Below are 26,798 nucleotides of genomic sequence, written 5' to 3'. Positions count from 1 at the left end.
CAGGCACAAGTCACATGACCAGGGGCAGCTGGGAAATTGACAAAATGTCTAGCCCCATGTCAGATTTCAAAATTGAATATAAAAAAATCTGTTTGCTCTTTTGAGAAATGGATTTCAGTGCAGAATTCTGCTGGAGTAGCACTATTAACTGATGCGTTTTGTTGAAAAAAATGTTTCCGATGACAGGGTCCCTTTAAAGGAGAAGGAAAGCTACGGAGACATTTTATTGCCAATAGATTAGCTGCAATAGTGCAAGCTAGAATGCTATATTTATTCTGTAGAATGTTTTGCCATACCTGAGTAAAAAGCTCTAGAAACTCTCTGTTTGGTTAGGATAGGAGCTGCAGTATTAACATGGTGTGACATCACTTCCTGCCTGAGTCTCTCCCTGCTCTGGGCTCAGATTACAGCAGAGAAGGGAGGGGGCGGGGGAAGAGGAGCAAACTGAGCATGCTCTTGCCCAGGGCAATGAGGTTTAAGCTGATGGCAGGAAGTCTGATACAGAAGCCCATGTGTACACAATATAATGAAAGAAATGCAGTGTTTCTTTTGACAGGGGACTCAGAGCAGCACTACTTTTGGGGTTTACTGGTATATTTAGATGGACCTTTCTGATAAGGCTTACTTAGTTTTAACCTTTCCTTCTCCTTTAATCAACCCATAAATTCTTTATTCAAAATAATCACCTTATGATGCTCGAAACAATAGAGCACATAACAATAAAGGACTTACTGTTACTTTATGCTGTCCAGTGAGATTTGGAGACTCACAAAGTAGTTGAGTCTCAGATACAGTAACAAAACATGACGTTTTACCAATCAGCACAGTATAACTCAGCTTGGCTCCCCCTGTTGCAGGAGGACACAGATTCCTCCCCTGCAAAGAAATAAAAATAATTTGGTAAGAGTAATTTAACAAATTAACAGTTTCCTCATGAAGTGCTCACACGTTAGCAACAATAAATTGTTTTAGCTGCTACCCATACTTTTATATAACATTAGATAATGCATTTGTGTACATTGATATAAATATCAATAGACATGATATTAACTAAAGCAGGTGATAACAGGACAGAAAATGGTGATGCAGCATTCAGTACATGCATCTCTTCCATTCTGGATGATTGTTGTCCCCCTCACCTTTAATATGATTGGAGACCCTGGTTTCTGCTCTAGGACTCCATTAGGGCTGAGAAGCTCAAAGGTTGGGTTAGGGTAGTATATAAACTTGGTGTTGTTGAAGACAAGGAGTGACTGCACATTGTTAAAGATGAAGCCAAATTCATCTGGTCTCTCCACAGAATCCAAGCCAGGGCGATACTCCAATGTCAAAGCTGGAGCCAAGCATGTCAGGCACGTAGCATTTACTACTTTACACACCTATTAGAAAGGTAAACATCCAAACAAATACAAATGTAAATCCATTGTTCACAACACTGCAAACAGAGTTCTTCGCTTATATGTATACATTGCCTTCTATCTATCTTTGCATGTAATTAATAACTGGAGCAATAACCCAACACCACTAAATTCTTATAATAATGAACAATGGCCTTTACATTATGCTTGCAAATTACAATGGCTGGTGAAATCACACAAACAAAAAAAGCATTTCCAATAAATATGTATGGATGCAAATTATAAACACAGTTGGGTGTATCACTTTGCATAAATAAAAATGTGTATGAACCTTGGCAATTTATTAATCAATACTCAGTTTATTGATGCTGTTTAGCAGCTGAACAGTGGTAATTCATTGCTGCAGTAGTGCAATCTAAGGCCTGATTCATGGATCTAGATCAATGATCCCAAACCAATGGCTAGTTAGCAACGTGTTGCTCACAAACCCCTCGGATGTTGCTCCCAGTTGCCTCAGAGCAGGTGCTTATTTTTTATTCCAGGCTTGGAAGCAAGTTGTAGTTGCAAAAAACACAAGTGTACTGCCAAATAGAACCTCCTGTAGGTTGACAGGCCACATAGGAGCTACCAGTAGCCAATCAACGCTCCCTTCTTTAGTGCCACCAATGAACTTTTTCTTTTGCTTGTGTTGCACCCCAACTCTTTTTACATTTGAATGTGGCTCGTTCGTAAAAAAGGTTGGGGATTTCTAATCTAGATGAATTGCCACTAACTAAGGCCAAAAGGATGTGATTTACATATAGCAAATGAAGGGATAGCAATTGAAAACAATTCACCTGCCGCTCATTTGTAAAAGTCTATGAATCTAGACATATTGCATTAACTAGAGTAAAATCATTTGATAATGTATCTGTGCGCTCTGAATAGTCTTTGGGATAGGTATCTCCTTATAGAGAAGATAAAAAAGGAGTGAATCTTAAATTTCTCATACTTCTAACCCTTATCCCTATCTAATATTATGTTTTATGACAATTAGTTTACATACATTCACAGACTCCTTGCCATTGAATTTCACTCGGATCCTTGGCTGCTGAATGATGTCCAGATTGGTGCCAATGACCGTGAGAGAAGTGTGACCACTGTGGATTACAAAACCAGCACCCAATTACAAAACCACACAACTCACAAAAGACCATTTATATTGCACAGGATCGTCCCATCTCTACACTTAACACTTTAACCATCATATTAAACATATTATCAAAGCATGGTTGCATACAAACAATGCCTTTCCTTAGGCTGAAAAAAGCATGCCCAATAATATTATAACATATTTTATTATCTTTTTATAGCCCAACTAATTATGCACATTGTTTTGTACAGAAGTTTACAGGCACAGTAATCCCTGTTTTGTAGAAAATACAATTTGTTTAAATGGTGCCTCAGGCAGAGAGAATTTTGTTGATTAAGTGTACTATATTTATAAGCAGGCATTTTATTTTACAATAAATCTTTAGAAAAAATATGGATAGACTGCACAATACAGAATTTAGCCAAAAAAATGCCAAATGCTATAAATTTACAAGTTGTACTGCAGTTTTTATCCCAAACTACCAACAAAGTAACATAAGATATTTTTATTTTAGTTTCCCTCTTACATTAAAGCTTAGCATTTTTTATTCAAACACCAAACTAATGGTTACCGTTCAGTAATATTTGTTATGACTTTTAGGAATGGCTGGTAGGCTTTACAAATATTTTTGTCAATTGAATTACAAAACAAAAAATGGTACCATTACAGCTCGATAGTATTGTGGTTTCCAATCAATGACACCAACATTTCAAATCGACGGAATTTTAACTGGGGAATATATCATTACTTCTATGTAGTGCCATACTTTACAGCCCTATTATTGTGATTTAACCACATAGATACATACAAGTCAATGAAAGATCAAGACCTTGTAGTTTCAGGCCATGTATTTTACATGTGCATAAAACAGGAATATTATACTATGATGCATGCTGTCATGTGAAATGTTTTTTTTTTTCAGTGCTGAAACCATTTATCCCAGGAATTTATTTTCTCTCCAGTGCCATAAAACATTGTACTTTCTGATGTTGCTAGGATTTTCAAAAGTAGTAAAAGTACTTGTTCCCCATAAATCACATTTGAATGTATCATAAAAGTTAATTGGTTAAGATTTATGTTATGTATCATTGGCTCCTCACTGAGCCAATCCTTTACTCCAGTATTTGCCTGTTCTTTAGTCACTGGACTCCCGTAAGGACTGCTTTCCCTAACAGCCAACTCATTATTTCTGCTGTTACTCAGTCCAACAGAATGTGTAGATTGAAAAACGAGTCCTCTCCAAGTTTAATATATATGCAACAGCTCTTTCTCCACTCCTGCATTTCCATGTATGTTATTTTACCGTATTATAATCTGCCTGTGTCATTTGTTAGACAACAATTTGTTACTTAAATTAGGGGGCACATTTACTATGGGTCGAATATCGAGGGTTAATTAACCCTCGATATTCGACCGTCTAAGTAAAATCCTTCGACTTCGAATATCGAAGTCGAAGGATTTACCGCAATTCGTTCGTTTGAACGATCGTAGGAAAAATCTTTCGATCGAACGATTAAATCCTTCGAATCGAACGATTCAAAGGATGTTAATCCATCGATTGAACGATTTTCCTTCGATCAAAGAAAAGCTAGGAAAGCCTATGGGGAAAGCCTAACATTGTACCTAGGTAGGTTTTAGGTGGCGAAGTAGGTGGTCGAAGTTTTTTTTAAAGAGACAGTACTTTGACTATCGAATGGTCGAATAGTTGAACGATTTTTAGTTCGAATCGTTCGATTCGAAGTCGCAGTCGAAGCTCGAAGTAGCCAATTCGATTTCGAAGTAGCCAAAAAAACCATTTGAAATTCAAAGTTTTTTTCCTTCTAATCCTTCACTCGAGCTAAGTACGCTATGTGCCCCTAGGTGTAAAGGGATATTACATATTTCACATGCAGAATTGTTGCGTGGAAACAGATTTGGTGAGCAATGGCATGACTATAAAATGTAGCTAGGAAGAAAACTATTCTTCTCCAGTAGTTCAATAAGGTAAATGAGTTGGGACGGAAGTATTTTCTTATGTTGCTGGTAATGGAATTGTAGAAAGTGAGTACACATCCAAACTACAGTAATGATCAAGCTGATCAAAGAAGCTAGACAAAATGATGGGCGATCAGGTCCATCTTTTTTATATAAATGATGATGATGATGATGATGATGATAATGATAGCTGGACTGGAGCCTGTGGCACTGACTTCTAGTTGTCGGTACTAAGAACTAATTTTGATGGGTTTGTATCATATTTGGTTAAGGTGCATGCAACTAATTGTGGTTGCATCCAGATAAAATCCATTATTTGATCAAGCCTGATCATGAAACCCCAAACAATGAACACAACTTGTTTGGCAGGGTATATGGTATCTACTTGAACCACTCAATTGAGTCAAAGAGACTTATGGTGTAAACGGTGCCCCTGTTCCTACCTGGCAATGCTCCACTCAGGTTCAATGCGCAGGACCTTTGGGTCATCAATGTATTCAAACTGTAGGTTACTTTCAAGCTGAGCTCTGTCCACACTCACAGATACATGAACAGGGCCTAGCCCATGAGTGGATGGAGCTGTCACACATACAATCTCATTAAGAGACCTCCTGAAATAACAAGCACAGATTAAAGTGATTAAATACATTTCTTTTATTACAGTATTTATACATAACACTACTTGTTACCACCTGTTGTAATATAGAAGGTATATACATACAAGATTTCTTCTGTCCTACAACAAAAAGCAAAATAGAGTGGTTTCTGTGATACTATAGGTACCTCACAAGTATTCGCATATGATTTTCATTGGAAAAAAAATGAAAGAACTCACGGCACATATTCTCAAACAATGAAATCTTTACTCCATTTTATCATTATGGACTTACCTTTTTTACCCGTGAACCAAATTCAAAAATAAAAAGAATTGGGGAGCAACACAGGCATGCAAAGACTTCCTGGGGTGCCAAATAAGGGCTGTGATTGGCAATTTGGTAGTCCCTATGTGGACTGTTAGCCTACAGGAGGTTCTGTTTGGCTGTTTGGTTTTTATGCAACCAAAACTTGCCTCCAAGCCTGGAATTCAAAAATAAGCACCTACTTTGAGGCCACTGGGAGCTTTGTCCAAGGGGTTGGTGAGCAACAAGTTGGGGATCACTGGGCTAAGGTAAAAACAGTTCTTACAGAGGAAACAGGAGGCTCAGGTTTGCAACAAAAAATGGACAGGCTCCTGCCTGGGGTTTATTGTTCAAACCAGACAAACTTAAATAGGCACAAGTTCTGTGTTATAACAGTAAACATAAAGCGAAAACCTCCCCGGGTTTGCAGTTTTACAGAATACAGGAATAACTCCTTACTGCTGTCACAAGGCAGTCCCTCTTTGGAGTTGCAGTAGCATACATAGTTTGTTCAAAGAAATCAAAGCATTTGTTCAGAGCTCCTCTCTGACTCCCAGTTCACCCCCACACTGCACGCCAAGGCTCCCTTAAACAGCCCCAGCTGCGGACTAATTGGGTAGCGTACTGGTTTAGCCCTGCTCCAGGGTCCTAGCCTGTCTTAGTCTTACCCTGGAGATTTAAAGGCGCTAATACCTCAGGCTGTATGCTATATACCTACCATCTTATACAGCCAGCCTACTGGGACAGAGCTCTTTGCCACAATATATATATATATATATATATATAAATGTAAAGTTCAGGTGCGCTTTAAAAACCTGCTTCCAGAACGGTGCACGCTTTAAAAAACTGCTTTCGGAGGGGATGGGCAGGCCCGGCTGCACGGTCTGTACCCAGGCCCGCCCCTCCATCATTACGTTACTGCAAGGATTTAATTAATCCTTATTGTTTAAATCATTTTTAGTAGACAAAGTACAGAGATCGAAAATATAGAATGATTCTTTATCTGGAAAAGTCCAAGTCCCAAGCATTCTGGATAACAGCTCTCAGAGCTAGAGGACCCACACTCCAAAGTCAATGAATCATAAAAGCCCTAATGTGGGCCGAAACGTTGGATGCACAAGTTCACAATTGAACAATAAATAAGGATGATTGACTGACTTTGGAGTGAGGGTCCTCTTGATCTTTATACACTGTATATATATATATATATATATATATATATATATATATATATATAGATAGATAGATAGATAGATAGATAGATAGATAGATAGATAGATAGATAGATGATAGATAGATAGATAGATAGATAGATAGATAGATACTTAGCCAAGGTTGTAGGTTGTATGTATTTGCCTGAACTACTTCCAAGCATTTGCCTAAATGTTATTCAGCCCCATTGTTAAGTTATCCAGTACATCTTTAAAAGCCTCCAAAAATCACTTTAAGCAAAATATATATTTCAATATTTATTTCCTTCAACTCACATTCTATTCCTCTGTAACAACTCTTGCAACAAGCAGAACACATCCACTGTAATTTCAGACTCCGAACAACAAGAAAGATAAAAGATTTTAGCAGTGACCTTACAATGCTTTGTCAGGGAGCAGCGTGTCTGAGGGCAGCATTTAATGAACTCCAGCAGATTGTGAGAATCACGCACCTGCTCACCAAGCAATAAAATGTTACAGAGTATAGGAGGGAGAGACTGAATCACAATTACGTGCTTTATATATTGGGCTGCCTCTGTGGGTGATACAGTGCAGGCCCCAGCTTGAAACATAACACTGCTAGTTTTTCTGCTTCTGAAGGATTGGGATTGCCAGTTATTTCTTATACCATCCAAAACACATGCACATAAATACACCTTTTATGGTTGTTTGGGGACTCAAGAAATCCCAGCCACTTTCCCTTGCTTACTGGCGCAGAAAAGGTAACAAATAATATTATAATAATATCTTTTTTGTTTTATATATAGTACAGTATATTCTAGATTTACACAGCACTAGCCTGGCGCTGAACATTTGAAGGGGTGAAAGCAATTGATCGGCAAGTAGCACGATTTGGTAATAAGGAAGGAATTCCAAGGGCAATTTCGGCGCGATCCGACACGCTGTGCAAAAACACAAGTAGCATGATTTGGTAATAAGGGAGGAACTCCAAGGGCGATTTTGGCGCGATTTGACGCGCTGTGCAAAAACGCAGGAGTCAAGTCGGATGCGACGGAAATAAGGGAAGCAAAAGGAACGTTGGATGGTGTCGCATAGTTTGTCCGATGCGACACGACTGTCGTATGCAGATGCTGCTCGCTGCGTATGCATCCGACAGAGACTTCATCCAACATTTCCTTCTCTTACCTTATTTCCGTCGCATCCGACTTGACGACTGCGTTTTTGTGCAGCGCGTTGGATCATGCTGAAATCGGCCGTGGAGTTCCTCCTTTAGGCTCTACGGAAAATATGTGACTCAGGGTTCACATCTGATCTTCCTCCAAGTATATGTCTGCATTCCCACAGCATGAACATTAAATATGTTCCTGAATGGCATTCACCCTGCCATGTGAACTCCTGCTTCTGTCTGTGTGGTTTGGCACTATGGAGTCTATGGGGCAGACACACTTCGCTAACGTTAATTCGCAGCGAATCCAAGGAATCAAAATAAAGACAAAAGAGATCCCCTATTGTTCTAGACATGAGCCCACCCTAAAAAAATGTTGAATGAGATTCAAATGGAAATGTACCAATAAATATATTTAACAGTTCCAACTTTTAAACATAATCACACATTAAAATATGAAAAAACACCAGTCTTTTTTTAAGACTTTTTGGCATACAGGATATGATGTCAGTGACATAAGATTGAGGAGGATGTAGCTTAACCTTATCATAACCTGGCAAAGCAGACTCTGGCGAAAAGGGTAACGTATTGTAAAGTTCACACTGATGAATTTGCTTAGTAATTCTTGTTTGCCTGAGCGAAAATTCGCAAAGGTAGCGAAACTTCATTAGTGCTGAGCTCTTTACCTTGTGAATTGTCCTTTATGCCTTTCTGTAAATTGGCAATGTCCCTGAGAGTTGTCTTTTTGCCGAATTTTTGATAGCCAAGGCCACTTCGCCCTTTAGTAAATTTGCCCCCATGATTCTTCCAACTTGAACAGTGGTTCCTAACTGGCATCGCTAGGCTTGAAGCAGTGACTTGGGTGCCCCAGTTAGTTGTGATTGTGGAAGAATACCAAATAAATCTTTTTTATACTCCTTGAAGCCCAGTTTTGACACTTATGGTAGAATAGCTGACACAGCAAAGCTCACGGCATATGCTAATGGTGGCCATCATCTAATATCAGAACTCAGAAGAGTCGTGGCCTAAATATGTTAAAAATCAGTGGACTAGAGTGTAAAAATGAGCTCATGTCAGATGTCATGTCCCACCCACGTGCTGCCCCTTACCAGGAGTAAGTTGTGCTCTTTTGTATGCAGTTCATGATCTGTAGGGCTCATTTAAAACCACAGTAGCGACCACAGAGTTGTTGTGTGAATCAGTGTCATTCATTAAAAGTACTTGTGCCCAGGTTCACTCCGTGCACTTCCGCACAGTTGTGCTGCTCGCACATTTGCACGTAAGTGTAACTATTGACCAAGGAAATATTTCACTCAAACACTCCTGATGTTATTTGTTATGTTAACATAAGCCACATAATTGGGAATAGCACATATATCAATACAGTACACACAATTTTCTTTGACAATTCTACTATGAATTTATAGTTTTTTCAAAAACAGGGAAGTTAATTAGCATAGACTGACATCTCCTACTTGATGGTAATTCTGCGGCTAATTTGTATCTACTGACAGCTCAGGCTCCTGTACAGAAGGGTCACATGAGATTTGGTATCCTAATGCTTTGCACTTTTGACTTTGAAAATAGGCAGACTCCTGACCCTAAGAGAATACTACGATGTGGGTGTATCATTGCTCCTACAGAAAGGCAGGCTTAATACACTGAACTGCTAACATCTTTTTTTATGCTTGACATCTGCATAAAGCAAAAAATTGATATAGTGGTAAAAAGTTCCTTTAGGCTTTTCCTGAATGGAACATCAGCTCTGCCAGGAAGCAGGTCTGGCAATGTTTCCAGTGTTTCATTGATTTTAAATGTGTTATTCTTTATATATGTTCCTACACTAACCCATTATTCATGTTTCATGCTGTCTGTCCTTGTTTAAATTAAAATATTTTATATTTATATTATTTTTGGATTTGGATTTCCTTTCTGTTTATTGACAACTATTACTTCTTTCTTTTTAATACAACCCTCTTACTTAAATGTCCTATTATTTTCAGTTTGACGAAACAAAGTGCAATATATTTCGGGAATTCTGCAAAAGAATAGCTGGAATTTGGAAGAAAGGAGTGATGTTTGAAGTCTTGTGGTGCTAGGGTTCATGTCTATCCCATTTCCAGTCACAAAATAAAGACCGTGACCAGGAATCCAAACAAACAAGATAAGTCCAAGGCAGACAGGTGTAATCCAACAACTACTATCCAATTCCATGCCTTTTCTTTTGCCATTAATGACATTCAATGTCTGATTTATCTTCTCATATGCTGCCCTTCAACTATTATTTGTTCCCAAGTGATTAACTCTAGATAAAATTACTTTGCTAATCCTAAAATACTATAATAAAATGTACATGACAGCACATCAAGGCAAAGAAAAGAAAGCACATGCTGCCATGTTTATATTGGCTCTTCCAAATCATATTAATTCATACTTCCATCTGCACCATGACCATGTGAAGCATCGGAAAAATCAAGTAATGCAAGGCTTTATCTCTGTCACAAAAGGACGATGCTCTAGGTAACAACAAATGAATAGAACCAATCAACAAACAGATTTGATCAGTCTGCTGAAGCAGGAATAATGAAAGCAATTTCTTTATTGTTGTTATGGGTAAGTGCACTATTGCCATTTTGCACCTATTGATGTTTATTATCACCTGCACATCGCATATGGTACACTGCAAAATCCATCTGAGCCAAAACAAGAATAGCAAATATAAATGGTACTCATTGTCTTACTGGAAAAGTGTCCCATATTCCCATCAGGACATCCACTTTACACAAGGCCCATGGAAAAACAGCACACCAAACCAGTATGCTTACATATAAAGAGCCCCTGTAAAATGACATAAAAGTTCCTCTACAAAGGAATGCAAATAATGTTGCCTCTCGCAGACATATTCAATAAATCGATAAACACTAACGGAGTAATCCTTCTTTTATTATTTTGATATCGGGATTTATCCTTTGTCTTTCTCACTATCCTGCCTGCACCTTGTATTTGCATCTCTCTCTCCATTATAGCACTATGTACCCACAATTCTTACTTAACAACCCTTCCCTTGTTCATCATGTCTCACATTTTCTCCGTTCTACCTTTGTGCTTCCAGGTTGCGCATAGTCCTTCAAACATCCCTTTTTGCTGCCAGCCCAATCCTGAGTGATACATTACAGCTGGCAGGATCCTGCCCCTTCCCACTGATCAGTTAATTAGCTTCCCATGCTATGATTATTCCGTCATGCAGAATCTACCCACAACTCGGAATGCAGGCTAGAGAAAGGGAAGCTGTAATTAGCCCCAATCTCGTTATAAAATGCTTCATCTAATCAGGCTCCCTAGCTACAGACCAACTAGAGTAAGTGATCTTAAAATAGGACGTGGGAGCAGGGCCCAGTGAGCACAGCAGGCAGGGTCACACTTATCAAATGCCACATTTTTTTCTTCCGGTGCACTGCTTTCCTAGTGTAATTAGTATATATAAGTGAGGCATTAGCATGCAGTCATGCCAGGAGCATTGTAATGACTTCAAGCCAAACTGCATTATTGCTACGTTAACCATCTGAGACATTGGGACAGATGCACTAAGCAATAATAAATCTCATATGAATATTTTACAGCTTCTATTCAGCCTGTTTGAATACTCTAGTTTTGTTAAAACATGCTCCATAAGCCAATATACCAATTACAGGATTTAATGAATATTCTCCAACTGTACTGCAAGGTATTGTATTGTATTCTCAGCCATATCGTATCTCTGTTGCAAAATCCAACAGTGCCCTTTTTTTCCAATGGGAGTTGTACTGGTGATTCAGTAGACAGATTTAAGATGGGGTTTTCACAAAAAGCAAGCTTTCAAAAATATTCTGTTCAAAATAGAACTCCTTATAAATGTTCACCAAACGAATCTCCTATGAAATATATTTGTAGTGTTTTGCAATAGTAAATATTTTTATAGCAATGAAAAGATTATACCTTGGGAGTCTCATGAGCTATATTAGGGGAAGAGGTATATGAGGTTGCAGTCCAAGGTACATAATAATGATTGTGTTATTCCATGCTTTATCCTTCAACACAAAACCACTTCATAATCCAGAGTATTGACCTCCAAATGCTCTTGCACTACAAGTCCCAGCATCCAACTCACAGCCAAGGCTTAAAGGACACCAGAAACATTGCCAGTACAATAAAACATAATTCTTCCAATAATGTCTCCATTGATAAAAGGCAAACAAGGGAACTGTTAGATAATATACTTAGGAACTTAGTATGTTGTAAATGGCCAATGAGAATAGTCACTCAAAAGCAAGATAAGGCACAAGCTAATTGGCTAATGATATGTCAGCCTCTAAGAACTTGTCATGGTTTACAGTTGCTCCTTAAAAGAAGAACAATGAAAGTGTCTTTTTTAGAGGATATTTAACCGTTTTTTTGGGTAAACATTACTTTCATTTGATGACACAGAAGGGGATGCTGAAAGCAGCACAACTGATTAGAGTGCCAAGCTTTCACTGCAAGGGTGTTGTATCCATCAGGCACAAATGGAATGTAGGTGATGCTCTCCTGTTGTTCTGCTGTACCAATTCCTGTACAATTCTCTTCTACCATTAGGAGTGACTAAACAGAATCCTGTCTACTGCATTTCTGTTCTGAGTAATATCTAGCTTTCATCGTTTCATATGTTTGAGTTACGCTTTGAGTTATGCTTTACATCGGTGGAGACAAATGTAAATGTATAGATGCTTTGTTATTTATAGGACACACAAGATCAAAGAAATCAGAGAGCATTATCAGTCATGCGGCTTTTTCCTCTTCTTGATTAGACCAAATAGAATGTAAGCCAGCCTGACCTAAATGCCCCTGAAATCATGGAAATGGGATTGTTTGATAAGATATGGCTGAGGCGCATCGTCAGTCTCAGTGAATCTGAAGATCAGTTCAGTTCCACGAGGAAGAATAAGAACAGATTACGTATTTGAACAGAAAAAGCTTTGCAGAGTATAGAATAAAGACAAAGGCCCCTTCAGATTACAAAGAAAACTTGTGCTCCATTAACATTAATTCTCATGCAGAAGATCACACTTTTGTCCACAATGATTGATTTCTAATTTGTTAATAGTCTACAGTTACACTGTCACTATACAAGCGATATGTAGGCTTTTAGTAAAGTCTGCAATCTTCTTACCCATAATATTCACAGGTTTGATTTCCTAGAGTCATTGACACTATACTTCCAGCAGCAAGATTGTGTCCAGTGATGGTAATCATGGTTCCACCAGATTCAGGGCCGCGACTTGGGCTCAGATGAGCCACTGTTGGGGACTGTGGAATAAAATGACATTTGGAAATTAAAGCATAAGCCGTAGTTGCAACTATGCATTTTATATTTTATAGTGAATAAAGTTCTCTCTATTGTAAAATATAAAGAAATTATAAGTCACCAAGGCGTTCATGATCATATAAAAGCACAAGGGCGTGCACAGGTCATGGAACTCCAAAGTGACTTCTAATATCCTCATATTTTTCATTAGGCAGTATTATATTTATTATTAGACACTCTTTCACTGTCATGTGACTGAAATGACATCACTACATAACAGTTAAACAGGTTGAAAAAAAGACCAAAGGCCATTCCCTCCAAATGAAACCCAGTGTCTATACATACACACACTGACCCCCTCCATAAACTCACTATATATACCAACATCTATGCTTATTGTAGATTGAAGTATCACAAAAGCCTTGTATATTATTATTGTACAAGAAAACATCCAAGTCCCTCTTAAAAGAATTAACAGAATCAGACATCACAACATCACCTAGCAGTGACTTCCACAACCTAACTGCCCTCACTGTTAATGAAAGTTCTTTTCTTCAAGTCTAAAGGGGTGGTCTTTGGTCAGGTGATCCAATTTATGGGAACAAAAATACTAAGATACATCAGAAAGATATTAGAAGTCTATGCGAATTATCAAGACCATATAACCACAGCCACATAACTGTGACCTCTACTATCGATATAAAGTTTAGTAGAGGGTACATCATCCATTACAATCTACAGCACTGCGTTTTCTCCAGGATATTCTCTTCTTTGCCTTTAGGTTTTCCACCCTTCCCATCCAAACATGTCCTATAACAGCATACAATGGAGCAATCTTTGACAGCCAGGTATTTAGGGAGTCTTCTTCATGTGTGTAGTTTTAGTATGTATATAATAGCACACACACACTGAACAACCATGGATTCTCTCATACACTGGAAAAGGCAGAGAGTAAGAGATAGATTCATCCCCAGCTATTATTTAAACAGTCCAATACTATCTTCATTCCCTAAGACCAAAGCTTTTAGGGATGAGAGTCAAGAACTGCTGCAAGGCACCAATCCATTTTATTACACTATTTAAGGACATGAAGCTGCTGTAATGGATTTTGCAGGCCTGGTAGAAAATCTGCAAGAGTATAAAAAAGGAGGGAGGCAGAGAAAAACATACAGAGAATGCGTGGCTAATATGAATAGAGATGTGAAGCTATATATACATAAAGAGAGAGGAAATAACAAGGAGAGTTTGATAATTATACACACAGAGAGCAGAAGACATGTTATGTTTATATGAAAGCCTTCAATAGAGTATTCCTGTAAATCTTGACAATTTATCTTACATGTTCTTATTATAAATAACTCCAGGGCTTATATGTATTATTGCCAAGCACTTATACATTCTCTTAATGAAACCCTAACATGATATTAAGTTTTATGAAGAGCAACCAAGGATTATTAAACTATAGAGAGCCCAGTGGATGTTCAGAAAAGACCACTTCAGGGCATTGTGTGCAGACAATGAGAACCGTTAACATGTAGGTCTCAGGAAGGCTGTTAAGGGATCACACGCATATAAATCAGAAATAATGAGTGGGATTGTGATGTAGGGGCCCTGGAACAGAGCTGCTGGATCTATTATCTTGAACATAGACATACAAGGTCCCGGGTGATTAGATCATAAAGAGTGAAAAATGTATCCAACTCAGACGAAACAACCACAGCATATCTAGTAGATCCCTATGCAATTGGGGACTCTGCAGAGCCTCTCTTCAGACCCTTTATATTGGGATGGTTCCTATTTTCAATGGTGGTGCTAGTGAGCACAATCAATACTTAATGGCTCCTTTGCAATTATATGACCTGTTTAATGGTACTATGTCTTTCTTATAAAGTTGGGAAACAATTGCATAGGCCATACAACATTGTCACTGCCAATTATTTTTTTGGTTTCAATCCAACAGAGAACATTTCAAGCCAACTTGATGCATTAATTGAATTACACATAAAACAAACAAGCTCTGAAGATCCTTCACTTGACTTTTATAACATTAAAAAATGGAACACATTATTTATACGGAATTTTCTTTATAAAACCGAGATACAAGCCCAATAAATTAGTAAAATGTAAGAATAAATGTGCATTCTGACCAAAATGAAAATCCTACCAGCTAAGACAGAAAAAGTTCAGTTTTAAAATGTAATAGTATGGCTCTTAGCACCAGTTCTATACAGGCAATTGTAACGGCATTTGGAAAAAATGGATATAAATAGTTATCTTAATGTAATCCAGTTTATCTGACAACTTTTTTTGATGGCAGCCTATCAATATGTCTGCCCATGTGTGTTCTAGTGGAAGTGGAGGAAGATGAGTCACAAGGGCAGCTGGAGTGGAGGAGATATTATACTCTGAAATAACTTGAGGTTATTTGCTAATAAAATTGCATTAATTGGCATGGGAAATAAAAGCATTTTTATATGAAGTGGCTTCCTCATCCAGCTCCATTAATGGGATTAACTAGTTTTAAGTCTCTCTTTTCCGCCAGTCTGTCCTTCCTTGGATACTTTTGTCAAATGACATCATAAAACATGGAGTGACAGTTATGGCTTGTTACATGATTAAAGAGAACCCTGTGCAGCAGAGCTGCAGAAAGCTTACCATTGATTTTTTTCTGAAGGAATGTGTCATTTTATCATGGGCCTGAGGAAACCTGTAATTTGCTGCTGGGGAAGATGGAGTACAATGGGATATACCACTTTCCTCTGTGCCATTATATCTGTACTAGCAAAGTGCTGTACAGAAACACACGCTGGAGGAAAAGGAGACACAAATCGGGCTAAAAAATTGAATCTTGTTTGAGTCATGGCAATAATGGGTTTCTAGGGCTCTATGCAAGACAATACAGATATTATTTCCTATTGTGCTTAAAGAAAGAATGATACTTCTATTATTGCCTTCATAAAATGCAATTGAAACCTTCTAATGATAATTAGACTTGCTCACTTACCACAAAGGTGTACTGCTGCAGAGATCGGGCCATAAACTCAGGCTTGCACTCCCCAATACAGAGAAGAACAGGTCCTGAGCTTGATGTTGAGGAAGCCTGACCCATTTCACACACAATCCTATACAACAATAGAAACAGAGGCACAAGTAAGCAGTTATTCAATGGAACAAGGTTTATACCAGCAATACATTAATTCTTTATAGTGACTGATACCAATACCTTTTTAATTGCAGAAGCATCAAAGCTACAGGCTACAGCTGTTTTGTAATATCTCAACTAGATCAACAGGATGCATTCAGTAGAACTTCATGGCATTTTTAAATTTATATGCCCTGACAATTATCCTAATAATGTTAAAAACAAGGTTAATACTATAAGAGAGGAGCGTCAATTTGACCCCCATGGACAGCTGCAACATTGAATTTAGACCTTTGACAGATAGGTCTTTGAATTTTGACCTCTGTTTGCTTTATATGCAATTTTTTTTTTTTCGAACTACAACTTTGCTCACCCTCGGGACAACAGAAGATTAAAGGGGAGTTGTTACTGAGCCACTAGTTGGAGAATTATATAGGATATTCTTGTTTTATAATTATTTCTAAAATGCTTGTCCATTCAGTTGTCTATATTCTCTTCTTCTAGCACTACACTGTCCATTGTCTATGACATTTCTGCTTTTCTTATGCCGACATGTTTGTGTCTGCTTTTTCTTCTCTTTCTATTTCACCCTCCCTGTAGAAGTTGCCATGGGTTTCTTATTTATAATCTATTTGTCTCTGTTTCATATTAATGCCCCCCCCCCAGAGATCACTGCCAGATGGACACCCCTGGATTTACAATGATAAAAGCAAAAGCAGCATAAAAATCAGAAGTCATCTTTTTAACATTCTGTTTTACTGGGGGAGCAGCATGGACATCATTAACAGTTCCGTGTTTCTGTCACTGGGGAAAGCAGCCCCTCTATATCCCTTTAGAGGTGTTCTGGATCCCAGATGGTCAGTCAGATGCTGCTTTCCATAACAGAGGAGAAAATGTGCTACTTGCTCCCTAATTGTATTTAAGACAAAAGGGGAGCACTTTATCATCCTGATGCCTGCATGACTGGCTGTCTATTCTTCTGCATGAGTTGGCCTCTATTCAGACATTGTGCAGAAACAGGTGCAAACACAGAAAACTTTTTTCTTTGGTTAGGGCAGTGAGTATATCAAACTCAAGAACATTATGTAAAATTGCCTCTTGAATTGATTTTATTTGGATCAAGGGAAAGTTGAGCACAGTTTGAATAGGGCCAGTCTCTGTTCATACTTCTATTGTACAGTATGTTACTAAGGTTGATTCTAATTAAATACACAGTTGCAGTCTTGGTAACATTTGTATATAGCTTCAGAAATAATCATGCCATAGTATATATTGTTATAAAATGACCTTCCATTATCAGAAATTCGGATTAAACAGGCTTAAAAGGGGGAGTCCGGAGCTCTGTTACATACAAGACCCCATTTTCATTTCAAAACAACATATTTTAAATTGTATTGGGTTTAAACTTGCTTTGCTGATATAAACATGTTTTAGCATACTCACACCATACATGAGGTCAATGACATCACACGTGCCCACAATCGTTACAAACCCACAGAGATGAGCATTCTAATGATTCACAAAGGCATACAATTGCCACCCCCAGATAACACGATGACACACACACAAGTTCATAAGCACATGTTCCTGAGATAATATTCACAAATTAACATTCATCACAGGGTTTAACAAGCTGACCTTTAATAATGGTGAGCTGCCTGAAACTAGTTTAAGCAAATATAATTAGCATACATACTGATTCTGATCAATAGCGAAGCTCTATCAATAATACATTTAAAACTGTTACAAAGCTTGAAGAAGAGGTGGACATATACGTTTTAAACATACACATAAATATCTCCAGCTTTCTTAGCATCCATCCATCTATCTATCATCTATCTATCTATCTATCTATCTATCTATCTATCTACCTACCTATCTACATAAATAGATGATACACAAATGTATATATAAGCATTCACAAGTCCTATAAGGTTTAAATACATACCAGTCCATTACAGTAAACCCATTGCTAGAAAGCTGCATCACATACTGCGCTATCACACACACATCATAATTCATATCCCTATAAATAGAGTGGAAGCCCCATTGCTGCACACATATGTTTCTCTCAGAAGGTTTTACTGCCTCAGCCCTCCATTCTGTTTTCCCATTTTTCTCTGACATTTCTCCTAGCACAACAAATAAATTATTTCCAATCCAGACCTACCTGTCATTATGTGATTACCAGGGACTAGCAAGCTTTGCACTTTTTAGATATGACTCCTATCAGATGGTTTCATGCTATGCATTTCACCAGGGATTGCGGCAAAATAAACTAATCTATAACTGTTAGCAATGTTAAACTATTAATGGAAGCTAGCAAGCTGATGTTTTGATAATGGGATAATGTTTATGGTGGACTATTTAAGAATGTCCTCTTGCTACACTGCCTAGGCCACTTTTGTCATGTCTCCACCCTTCAAGGCAACACCATGATGCATGGCTCCAAATCATGCCTCATTTTATCAGTACAATATAAGAAAATTATTTACCACCAAAAATAGTACCTGTCAGCTGTCATCTCTAGGCTACAGACATAAAAAACAAAAGTATAAGTTAGGGCAGCCCTGTCCCTCCTCCATTTCTGCTTTCCTAAGGTCTATGAGGCCTTTCTTCAATCAAGGCCTTTTTTTAGGTTAAATAGAGACTAAAAAATGTACTGAACTGGCCTATTGTAAAAGGACGCATTTCTACAGGATCAAGAGCTGCTAATCTTAGAACAAGTTACGAAGGAAGCAGCTGCTTACGCACATCTCCATTGGTTTTCCATTACTGTTTAACAGTATACCGCAGAGAAAAGGAATTTACATACTGTATAGAAAAGGACTTACTGCTCTGCAATAATGTATTCTTCCTCCACAGGTGTGCACTGCACTCCAGCCACAACCACATTCTGAGCAATTTCTGAAAAATCCAAGCCCAAATTCGCACCTCGAATGGTTACCCTGGTGCCACCTTCAGGTGGTCCTGACACGGTGAGAATCTAGAAGAAATGAAACATGCATTACAATGACATACTGGCAAAACATTCAGCACAGAAGCACTGTATTTGATATTGTGGACTTGTATACAGGCAAAGCAATGCAATAATATGCACTACTGAGTGATTAAATGGGAGTACAATCAGTCTCAGGCAATATCAGTCAATACCAAATTATGGCCTTCCAACTCCTACACCAATCTAACTTGACCCTTCTACGGAGGTTCAAAATGGGCCTGCTGACCAACTCAACATGTCTAGAAACTGAAGATGTCTAGAAACCGAAGCCTCTCTAATTCACTATATATGGCTTTGCCCAATTAACATTGCTTTTTGGCTGGAAGTTTATGGCTAGTAGCAATCACTGACCAATCAAACACACCCAACATAGAATGGGCCATATTCAGCAAACTTAGAGGAATACAACAAGTATCAAAAGCCAACAAAGCTCGAGCAGAAAGAATAGATGCAGCAACCAGAAAAGCTATATTACAGGAGTGGCTTTCCCCCAACCCACCAACTATGAACTTAGTGAAAAACAAATTACACTTTTTATTCCACATAGACTGGCTAGAAGCATCCTTAAACAAAGCTACCCAAACTAACAAATCCTTTGACACATGGAGATTCTACATTTCGCTGCTGCACCTCATGGTATGACTTGGAAAGCTTACGAGGGACTAACCTCTTGATCCTAACCACAACAACCCTAACTTGATGACACAACTGGCTGCCTCCCAGATCATAACAATATACGGGTAGCAACGGATATCTCAATTGTCTTCACCTAGGGCAAACAACGGGCTTATTTGTCTTTATTTTATTTATTTTACTATTTTGTTATTATTCTTTGTTAACAAAAAGTTCCTCATAAATATCCTGCTTAGAAAAAGCTAAAAGTGTGAATGCCGCTACTATTTCTTTAATAATCTCAGATTTCATTTCAGATTTTCATTCATACCGTGTTACATTTGTTTACACATTAGATATGTTGGAAAAATGCACATCTACGTTTTTATTAATCAGAATGTTTTTTTTTAGATATTTTCCTTTTTATAAATCTATAACCTATGACTATATTACTACTGAAGTGAACTTCTTATAGATATGACGAACTTCAAATAAAAACATTTAATTAAAATAAAAACACAGTTTCAACTTTAAAACCATAACCAGGGATCTAGTAAATGGGGATGGCAGCACTAACAGAATAATCTGAAATACAACTCTTATTGCAATACTGACGTGGAGCCTTGCCATGTCTCACTATATACAACCCTTACTTTATATTATGTGCTTCATTACAGAATGCTGCCCTGTCTCCCCTGGATAACTGACAGTGAGAGAGGAACGTTAAAGCACACACATGTCAGTGTAACAGAGCACATCGTATCTTCATTCTGCAAAGCTGTTGCCCTGCGGCTTCAAATAAACATAACTCCCCAGGGCCATATTCACCGGGTCACAGGCACTGATTTATAAAGGTCTCACAGCTACAGAATAATCTAATATTCACAAGGGAAAGTGATTTGACTGGAGCAGCTGTTAATGAGGGAATAAGGATGGCTGAGAGGCACCCAGAAATACACAACTGTAACCACCTATTATACCAAATATACACATGATTGTACCTGTAATGTCAGTATAACATATTTAAGCATTAAAGTAAAATTAGGCAAAACATAAGTCACATCTTTGCATATGAGTTAGTTGGCAGGACATTTTATATCGATGCTGAATGCTCTGTTTATGCCATTGGAAGCTTTCTGATTCACTCCTGGATGGGTTTCATCATATAACAGTTCTATAACTGCTTCCTCTTCAGTAGAAGGTATAATCTCCTTTGGTTACAGGCCTATCAGCTATTGGTTTAACAGAATAACTGAATAAAACATGACAGGGTCACTTGTAATTCACAATTTTATGTGCAGGGTTACTGACTAAATAAGGTGCACCTGTCATGGATGGCAGCCATCATAGGGGTACAGGATGGGCCCCATCATTTCTACAGCCCTGAAAATCAGTATGTAATATGTCTCCATTTGTCACAGGGGTCCCTACGTTTTGCACTAAAGAATATACGAGGGTTTCTGATCCATGGCCCTGCTGCTGCAGATTTGGAAATTTTATACAGACCGGTCATGGATTTGAAAACTTGAAATTGATGTAATTAATGTAACGCCACTGTCTCTGATCAGACACATGGCAGTGAAAGGGTTCATTTTGGTAAGAGCAGCACAGACCAGGGATCCTCTGACCTACATTCCTTGGGATTCTAATGGAGCAGTTTGGAAGTAAGTGTGTCACAGCTCAGCTCCCGGCTGGGACAGAATGAGTTTTATTAATTACAGCTGGGGAGATGCAGAGAAAAACAACACACCCCAGCACTGAGAGGAATAAACTTACATGTGCGACAGTTACACAAACACGTGGGGAGTATTATATACACTCCAAGAAGTACCATTACATAGATAAATATGAGCATTTAAAAGCACTTCAAAGCCTTTTCTGTTCATTTGAAAATAACAAATATATTTGACGAGATCCAGCAGCCACATTTTAAAAGAGGTCAAATGTTACGTGCCAAAATTCAGGCACAACAAGCAAACAAACGGCTAAAGTACACATTGCATGTTCAGATTTTGTTGGTTTTTTTGCATAATGTGTTGGACCTGCTTACCACTTGCACTCTGCACCGAGAAAATTCAACCTTTTTATTATCTGTTGGAGCTTCCATATCACTTACACTTTACGGTGTGAAGATTCTTTTTGCATAATATGAGGAAGGTACCATACCAATTATCTAACAGGGTAACATATTATCATCTCTGGGGAGATAGCTTTGCAATTGTAAACTATAAGAGTCTAGGAGAGAGTTTCCTGCAAGTATATGGTATATTTGTATTCATACAGGCTGCCATATTGCTTGGTTCCGCCAAGCTGTTTTCAAATCCATGGAGACCATATTGTTGCCCTCTAATCTCTCTTACAGAGATTGATATATGACCTTGGCTGTGACACAAACACATGCCTGCATTTTGCTGCAAGGCATTGTAAACTCCTCTGGCCACAATCGAAGATGATTGTACCATATCTTGGATAAGAGAGCAATGCACTCTAACTGCTGCATCCATTCTCTCTGTCTCTCTGTGCGATCCTTAGTGTTTGTGCCGAGCAGAGAGAACATTCACAGCCTAATTGTTATAAGAGAGAGGGCAGCTATTATTCATTGTGACAGAACAGCCTTCAGCTGCTGCTTGCAGGGCATGTTATGGTAATAGGAACATGCACAAGAAAACTGTGCATGCGTCTATGTAGAAGTGTCAGGAAACAGGGTGTTTGTCTTTCAAGATGCTATCACACGCACGCACGCGCACACACACACTAGACATTAAGCCCGAATTGTTCTAGTCTAAAAAAATTCGCCAGAGACGGTCCGTGGGACACATGCGCAGTAGCGCAATCCCACGGACACAGGGACTGGACGCAGAGACACTTCAACTTTATTATATAGGATACGCTATTATGCGCTATTATTCACTACTATACACTATTATGCGCTATTATGCACTACTATACGCTATTATACACTCCCTGCACTGTGTTAATAACTCCCTGCACTGTATTTATAACTCCCTGCACTGTATTAATAACTCCCCGCAATGTATTAATAACTCCCCGCACTGTATTAATAACTCCCCGCTCGGTGGCGGCGCATGCGCGTTGGGAGGAACCAGGAGCTGCGGTGTTTGTTTGCGGCCGAGCTGACTGGAAGTGGGTGACAGGAATGATGAGTCTGGGGGAATCCAGTCAGTGAGTCCTCGCCGGCGCCGCTTCCCGCTGCCGGAATGGAGTTCGCCGAGCTGATTAAGACCCCTTGGGTGGATAATGTGGTTCTGCACCGGCACCCTCTGTCTGACCGGCCACCACCTCATCCTCAGCTCCCGGCAGGACAACAGCGAGGAACTCTGGCTCCTACACTCCAACATCGACTCCATAGACGGTCCGTGGGGCACATGCGTAGTAGCGCAATCCCACGGACACAGGGACTGGACGCAGAGACACTTCAACTTTATTATATAGGATACGCTATTATGCGCTATTATGCACTACTATACGCTATTATGCACTACTATACACTATTATGCGCTATTATGCACTACTATACGCTATTATACACTCCCTGCACTGTGTTAATAACTCCCTGCACTGTATTTATAACTCCCTGCACTGTATTAATAACTCCCTGCACTGTGTTAATAACTCCCCGCACTGTATTAATAACTCCCCGCACTGTATTAATAACTCCCCGCACTGTACTAATAACTCCCCGCTCGGTGGCGGCGCATGCGCGTTGGGAGGAACCATGGGGCACATGCGTAGTAGCGCAATCCCACGGACACAGGGACTGGACGCAGAGACACTTCAACTTTATTATATAGGATATATATATATATCTTGAAGAAGCCGCACTCTCAGGACTTCTAGGACAACAAATGTCGCACCAGCCTTTCTCAAACTTGGAGAGTGTGTATATATATATATATATATATATATATATATATATATATATATATAGAATCTGTTATCAACAGAAACCCGTTATCCAGAAAGCTCAAAATTAAATGTATATGGGTGGTTGCAATTATGTATTGCTCAGAATCTATTAAGCTGTTATACAAAATAATGATTCAGTGAATTGGGGAGGGGGCACTCAACTGAATGCCTTTATTGCACTAATGGAACTTAGAAGTTGAGAGAATGGAAAAGTGGAAAGAAAGGGGAACTGTTAAAGTGTTAAAGCGCAGAAGGGGCCCGTCACATCACAGTAATGCAGCTGCATCCAGTAATGGATCAACGCATTCATTCATGTTTCCCCCAACTACTGCAGCCCATCCTTAAGAAGGCTGAGATTCAGCTACAACATGGTGAGGAGGAGGGGTTACACTTAAAATCATCCGTTCTGCTTCAGCGGGCATCACTGTTGTCTGGGCATCCTGTAGACTGAAGCATTCAAGAAAAGCGACAACCCCCCCCTTCCCACTAAATCGATTTATCAATGGGCACATCTGCTCCATGGTGCCTTTCTGAGCGGCTGCATTTCCATAGGCAGCATAAGACTGACCTCTGCCATTTAATGGGACACAGAAAGGACCCAACAGGGATTCTGCCGTGATTAGCAAAGCACACAGGAGTGGCAGGACCATGGGAGTCTAGGCAAGACAGAAAATTTTCCTCCCAGGGCCCTGCACTTGATTGCTTTCCTTTAGAAGCAGAACTCTCGCTGCATAACATACACTTAACCATTTAGATGGCAGTGGTAAGCACAGCAGTGAGGCGTTGCTGCTCATAGAACAACCGGTGCTTGGCATTCATTGCTAAATGGCCCTCAAGGTGCCTAAAAATGCATCTTTAAGTAAAGACAAGTCTGTTTATGTGTGTGTGTGTGTGTGTATATATATATATATATATATATATATATATATATATATATATATATATATATATAGCTAAAAAAGGAAAGGGAATGTGCTATATTGAACTATTATACAGTACAGTACAGTATGTGAAGCTGGACTGTTGAAATTCAGAAGTTTCTGGATAATAGATCCTAGGCTAATAAGTCTGCATACATACAGTTTTTCTTTGAAAATGCTCATATCTGGTTCATTCATCTTGATGAATGAGTAATGAATGATATCTGACGTCTGTTACTAATCGAATAGCTTCAGTAATGGAGTTCTATGAACGGCTGATCAATTATTGAAGATGCAACATTAACCTGAGAGTTATATGTAGCAACCTGCATAGTTAACCTACTCAAGGATGGGGCCAGATTGGTTGATTTCCAGTTTTATTTAAAGCAGAACTAAACCCTAAAAATTAATATTGCTACAAATGCCATATTTTACATTTTTAATTTATTGTATATTTAACTTGTACCAATGATTTGCTAATCAGCCTTATATTGTGGCATTTATATTATATACTGTATCGTCAGTGACAGCACGTGGAGTGAATCAGCAGAAAAGAAGATGGGGAGCTACTGGGGCATCTTTGGAGACACAGTAAAGGATATCAAAGGTCTTGGTGGTTCGCTCCCTCTGCCGGTTTCCAAAGATGTCTGTTCTCCCTCAGACTTGTACAAGAATCCAATTCAGAGCTACGAAGGGAAACCAGCGCTCATCCAGCACGAGGTGTAGACAGACAAAGGGGCAAGAAATTGATTCTCATATAGTGTAGTATTTTTTCATAGATATAGTACACCCTTTGTGAAATTAAAATATTTCTAAAAAGGTGCCTTCTCCAGACTATGCTATTTGCCGTGCTTAAACTTCACACAATACGGTGAATCTAATGTGAGGATACTCACGAACGTTTAAACGAAGTTTGGGCGTTTAGAAAGATAATTAGATGGTCATCCCCTCAATTCTCTCCAGCCTATGTTACTGTTAAAATTTTCGCATTAAAACAAAAGTCACCAATTCGCCATCTGTTGGAGTCACTTCGGCAGCCGGTATAGATGTTTTGGCCGGCGTCTCGACCGCCTCGTGTATCCCAGTGCGCTCGTGGATGACGTCACTGCCCGACGCGTTTCGTCTACCAGTCCACGAGCGCACTGGGATACACGAGGCGGTCGAGACGCCGGCCAAAACATCTATACCGGCTGCCGAAGTGACTCCAACAGATGGCGAACTGGTGACTTTTGTTTTAATGCGAAAATTTTAACAGTAACATAGGCTGGAGAGAATTGAGGGGATGACCGTCTAATTATCTTTCTAAACGCCCAAACTTCGTTTAAACGTTCGTGAGTATCCTCACATTAGATTCACCGTATTGTGTGAAGTTTAAGCACGGCAAATAGCATAGTCTGGAGAAGGCACCTTTTTAGAAATATTTTAATTTCACAAAGGGTGTACTATATCTATGAAAAAATACTACACTATATGAGAATCAATTTCTTGCCCCTTTGTCTGTCTACACCTCGTGCTGGATGAGCGCTGGTTTCCCTTCGTAGCTCTGGATTGGGATCTTTGGAGACACAGATCTTTACTGTTAAAGGGCTTGGTTGCCTTGGGCTGGTAAAGAAACCCAAAACACAATGTACAAAATTTTTATCCCTATTTCTTCAGTTAAGTTTTAGTTCTCTTTAAAGAAATGCAATAGAAATCCAGTCTGTAGCCACTGGCACTGGACCCTTAGCAACTCAACAGACGGCCATTGATAGACAGAACAAGGAGATGTAGTTAATACATATGATCCAGATTTTAATCCTTGTGTGTGTTGGGTACAGTGATCAAGCTTTCTGTTATAGACATCCCTGACTGTTTAATGTATATTATGCACTAGAGATGCTATTTGGCCATTATAAATAAAAATATTTACAGTAGGTTTTGGCAGAGATTCTGTTCATAGAAAGTTAGAATTTAAAGTGCTGCCAAGGCAACCAAGCTTGGAAGCATATAACTAATAACATCTTATAATATACAAATAAACAAACAGTATGGTTTCCCAAATATAGTTCAGCCTGTTGTGGAGAAATCTACCGATTTTTTTGACTGTACTTGTTGCAGTTATTTTAAAGCCTCATTCCAATCACATGAGATTTAAGGCAATGAGTATTTGTCAGTGGGAAGGTTTATTTAAATATTT

The 26,798-nt window shown here is 38.8% G+C and overlaps 1 protein-coding gene across 5 annotated transcripts in view; it reads right to left on the bottom strand.

The window, feature by feature from the left end:
* Positions 1-26,798, bottom strand: part of plxna2.S (plexin A2 S homeolog) — a 207,578-nt gene that overhangs the window by 32,733 nt on the left and 148,047 nt on the right. For all 5 annotated transcript variants that reach the window (XM_018249152.2, XM_018249150.2, XM_018249154.2 and 2 more), the window contains exons 13-19: positions 18,997-19,148; positions 16,025-16,142; positions 12,886-13,022; positions 4,908-5,075; positions 2,404-2,497; positions 1,140-1,379; positions 733-876 (exon numbers count right to left, since the gene is read on the bottom strand). In XM_018249152.2, the coding sequence (XP_018104641.1) occupies positions 733-876; positions 1,140-1,379; positions 2,404-2,497; positions 4,908-5,075; positions 12,886-13,022; positions 16,025-16,142; positions 18,997-19,148 (1,053 nt within the window). The remainder of the gene's footprint in view (positions 1-732; positions 877-1,139; positions 1,380-2,403; positions 2,498-4,907; positions 5,076-12,885; positions 13,023-16,024; positions 16,143-18,996; positions 19,149-26,798) is intronic.

The sequence above is a fragment of the Xenopus laevis genome, chromosome 2S, assembly GCF_017654675.1.
Source record: "Xenopus laevis strain J_2021 chromosome 2S, Xenopus_laevis_v10.1, whole genome shotgun sequence".
NCBI lineage: Eukaryota > Metazoa > Chordata > Amphibia > Anura > Pipidae > Xenopus > Xenopus laevis.
The sequence above is the reverse complement of the archived record's forward strand: the minus strand, read 5'-3'. Positions and strand labels throughout refer to the sequence as shown.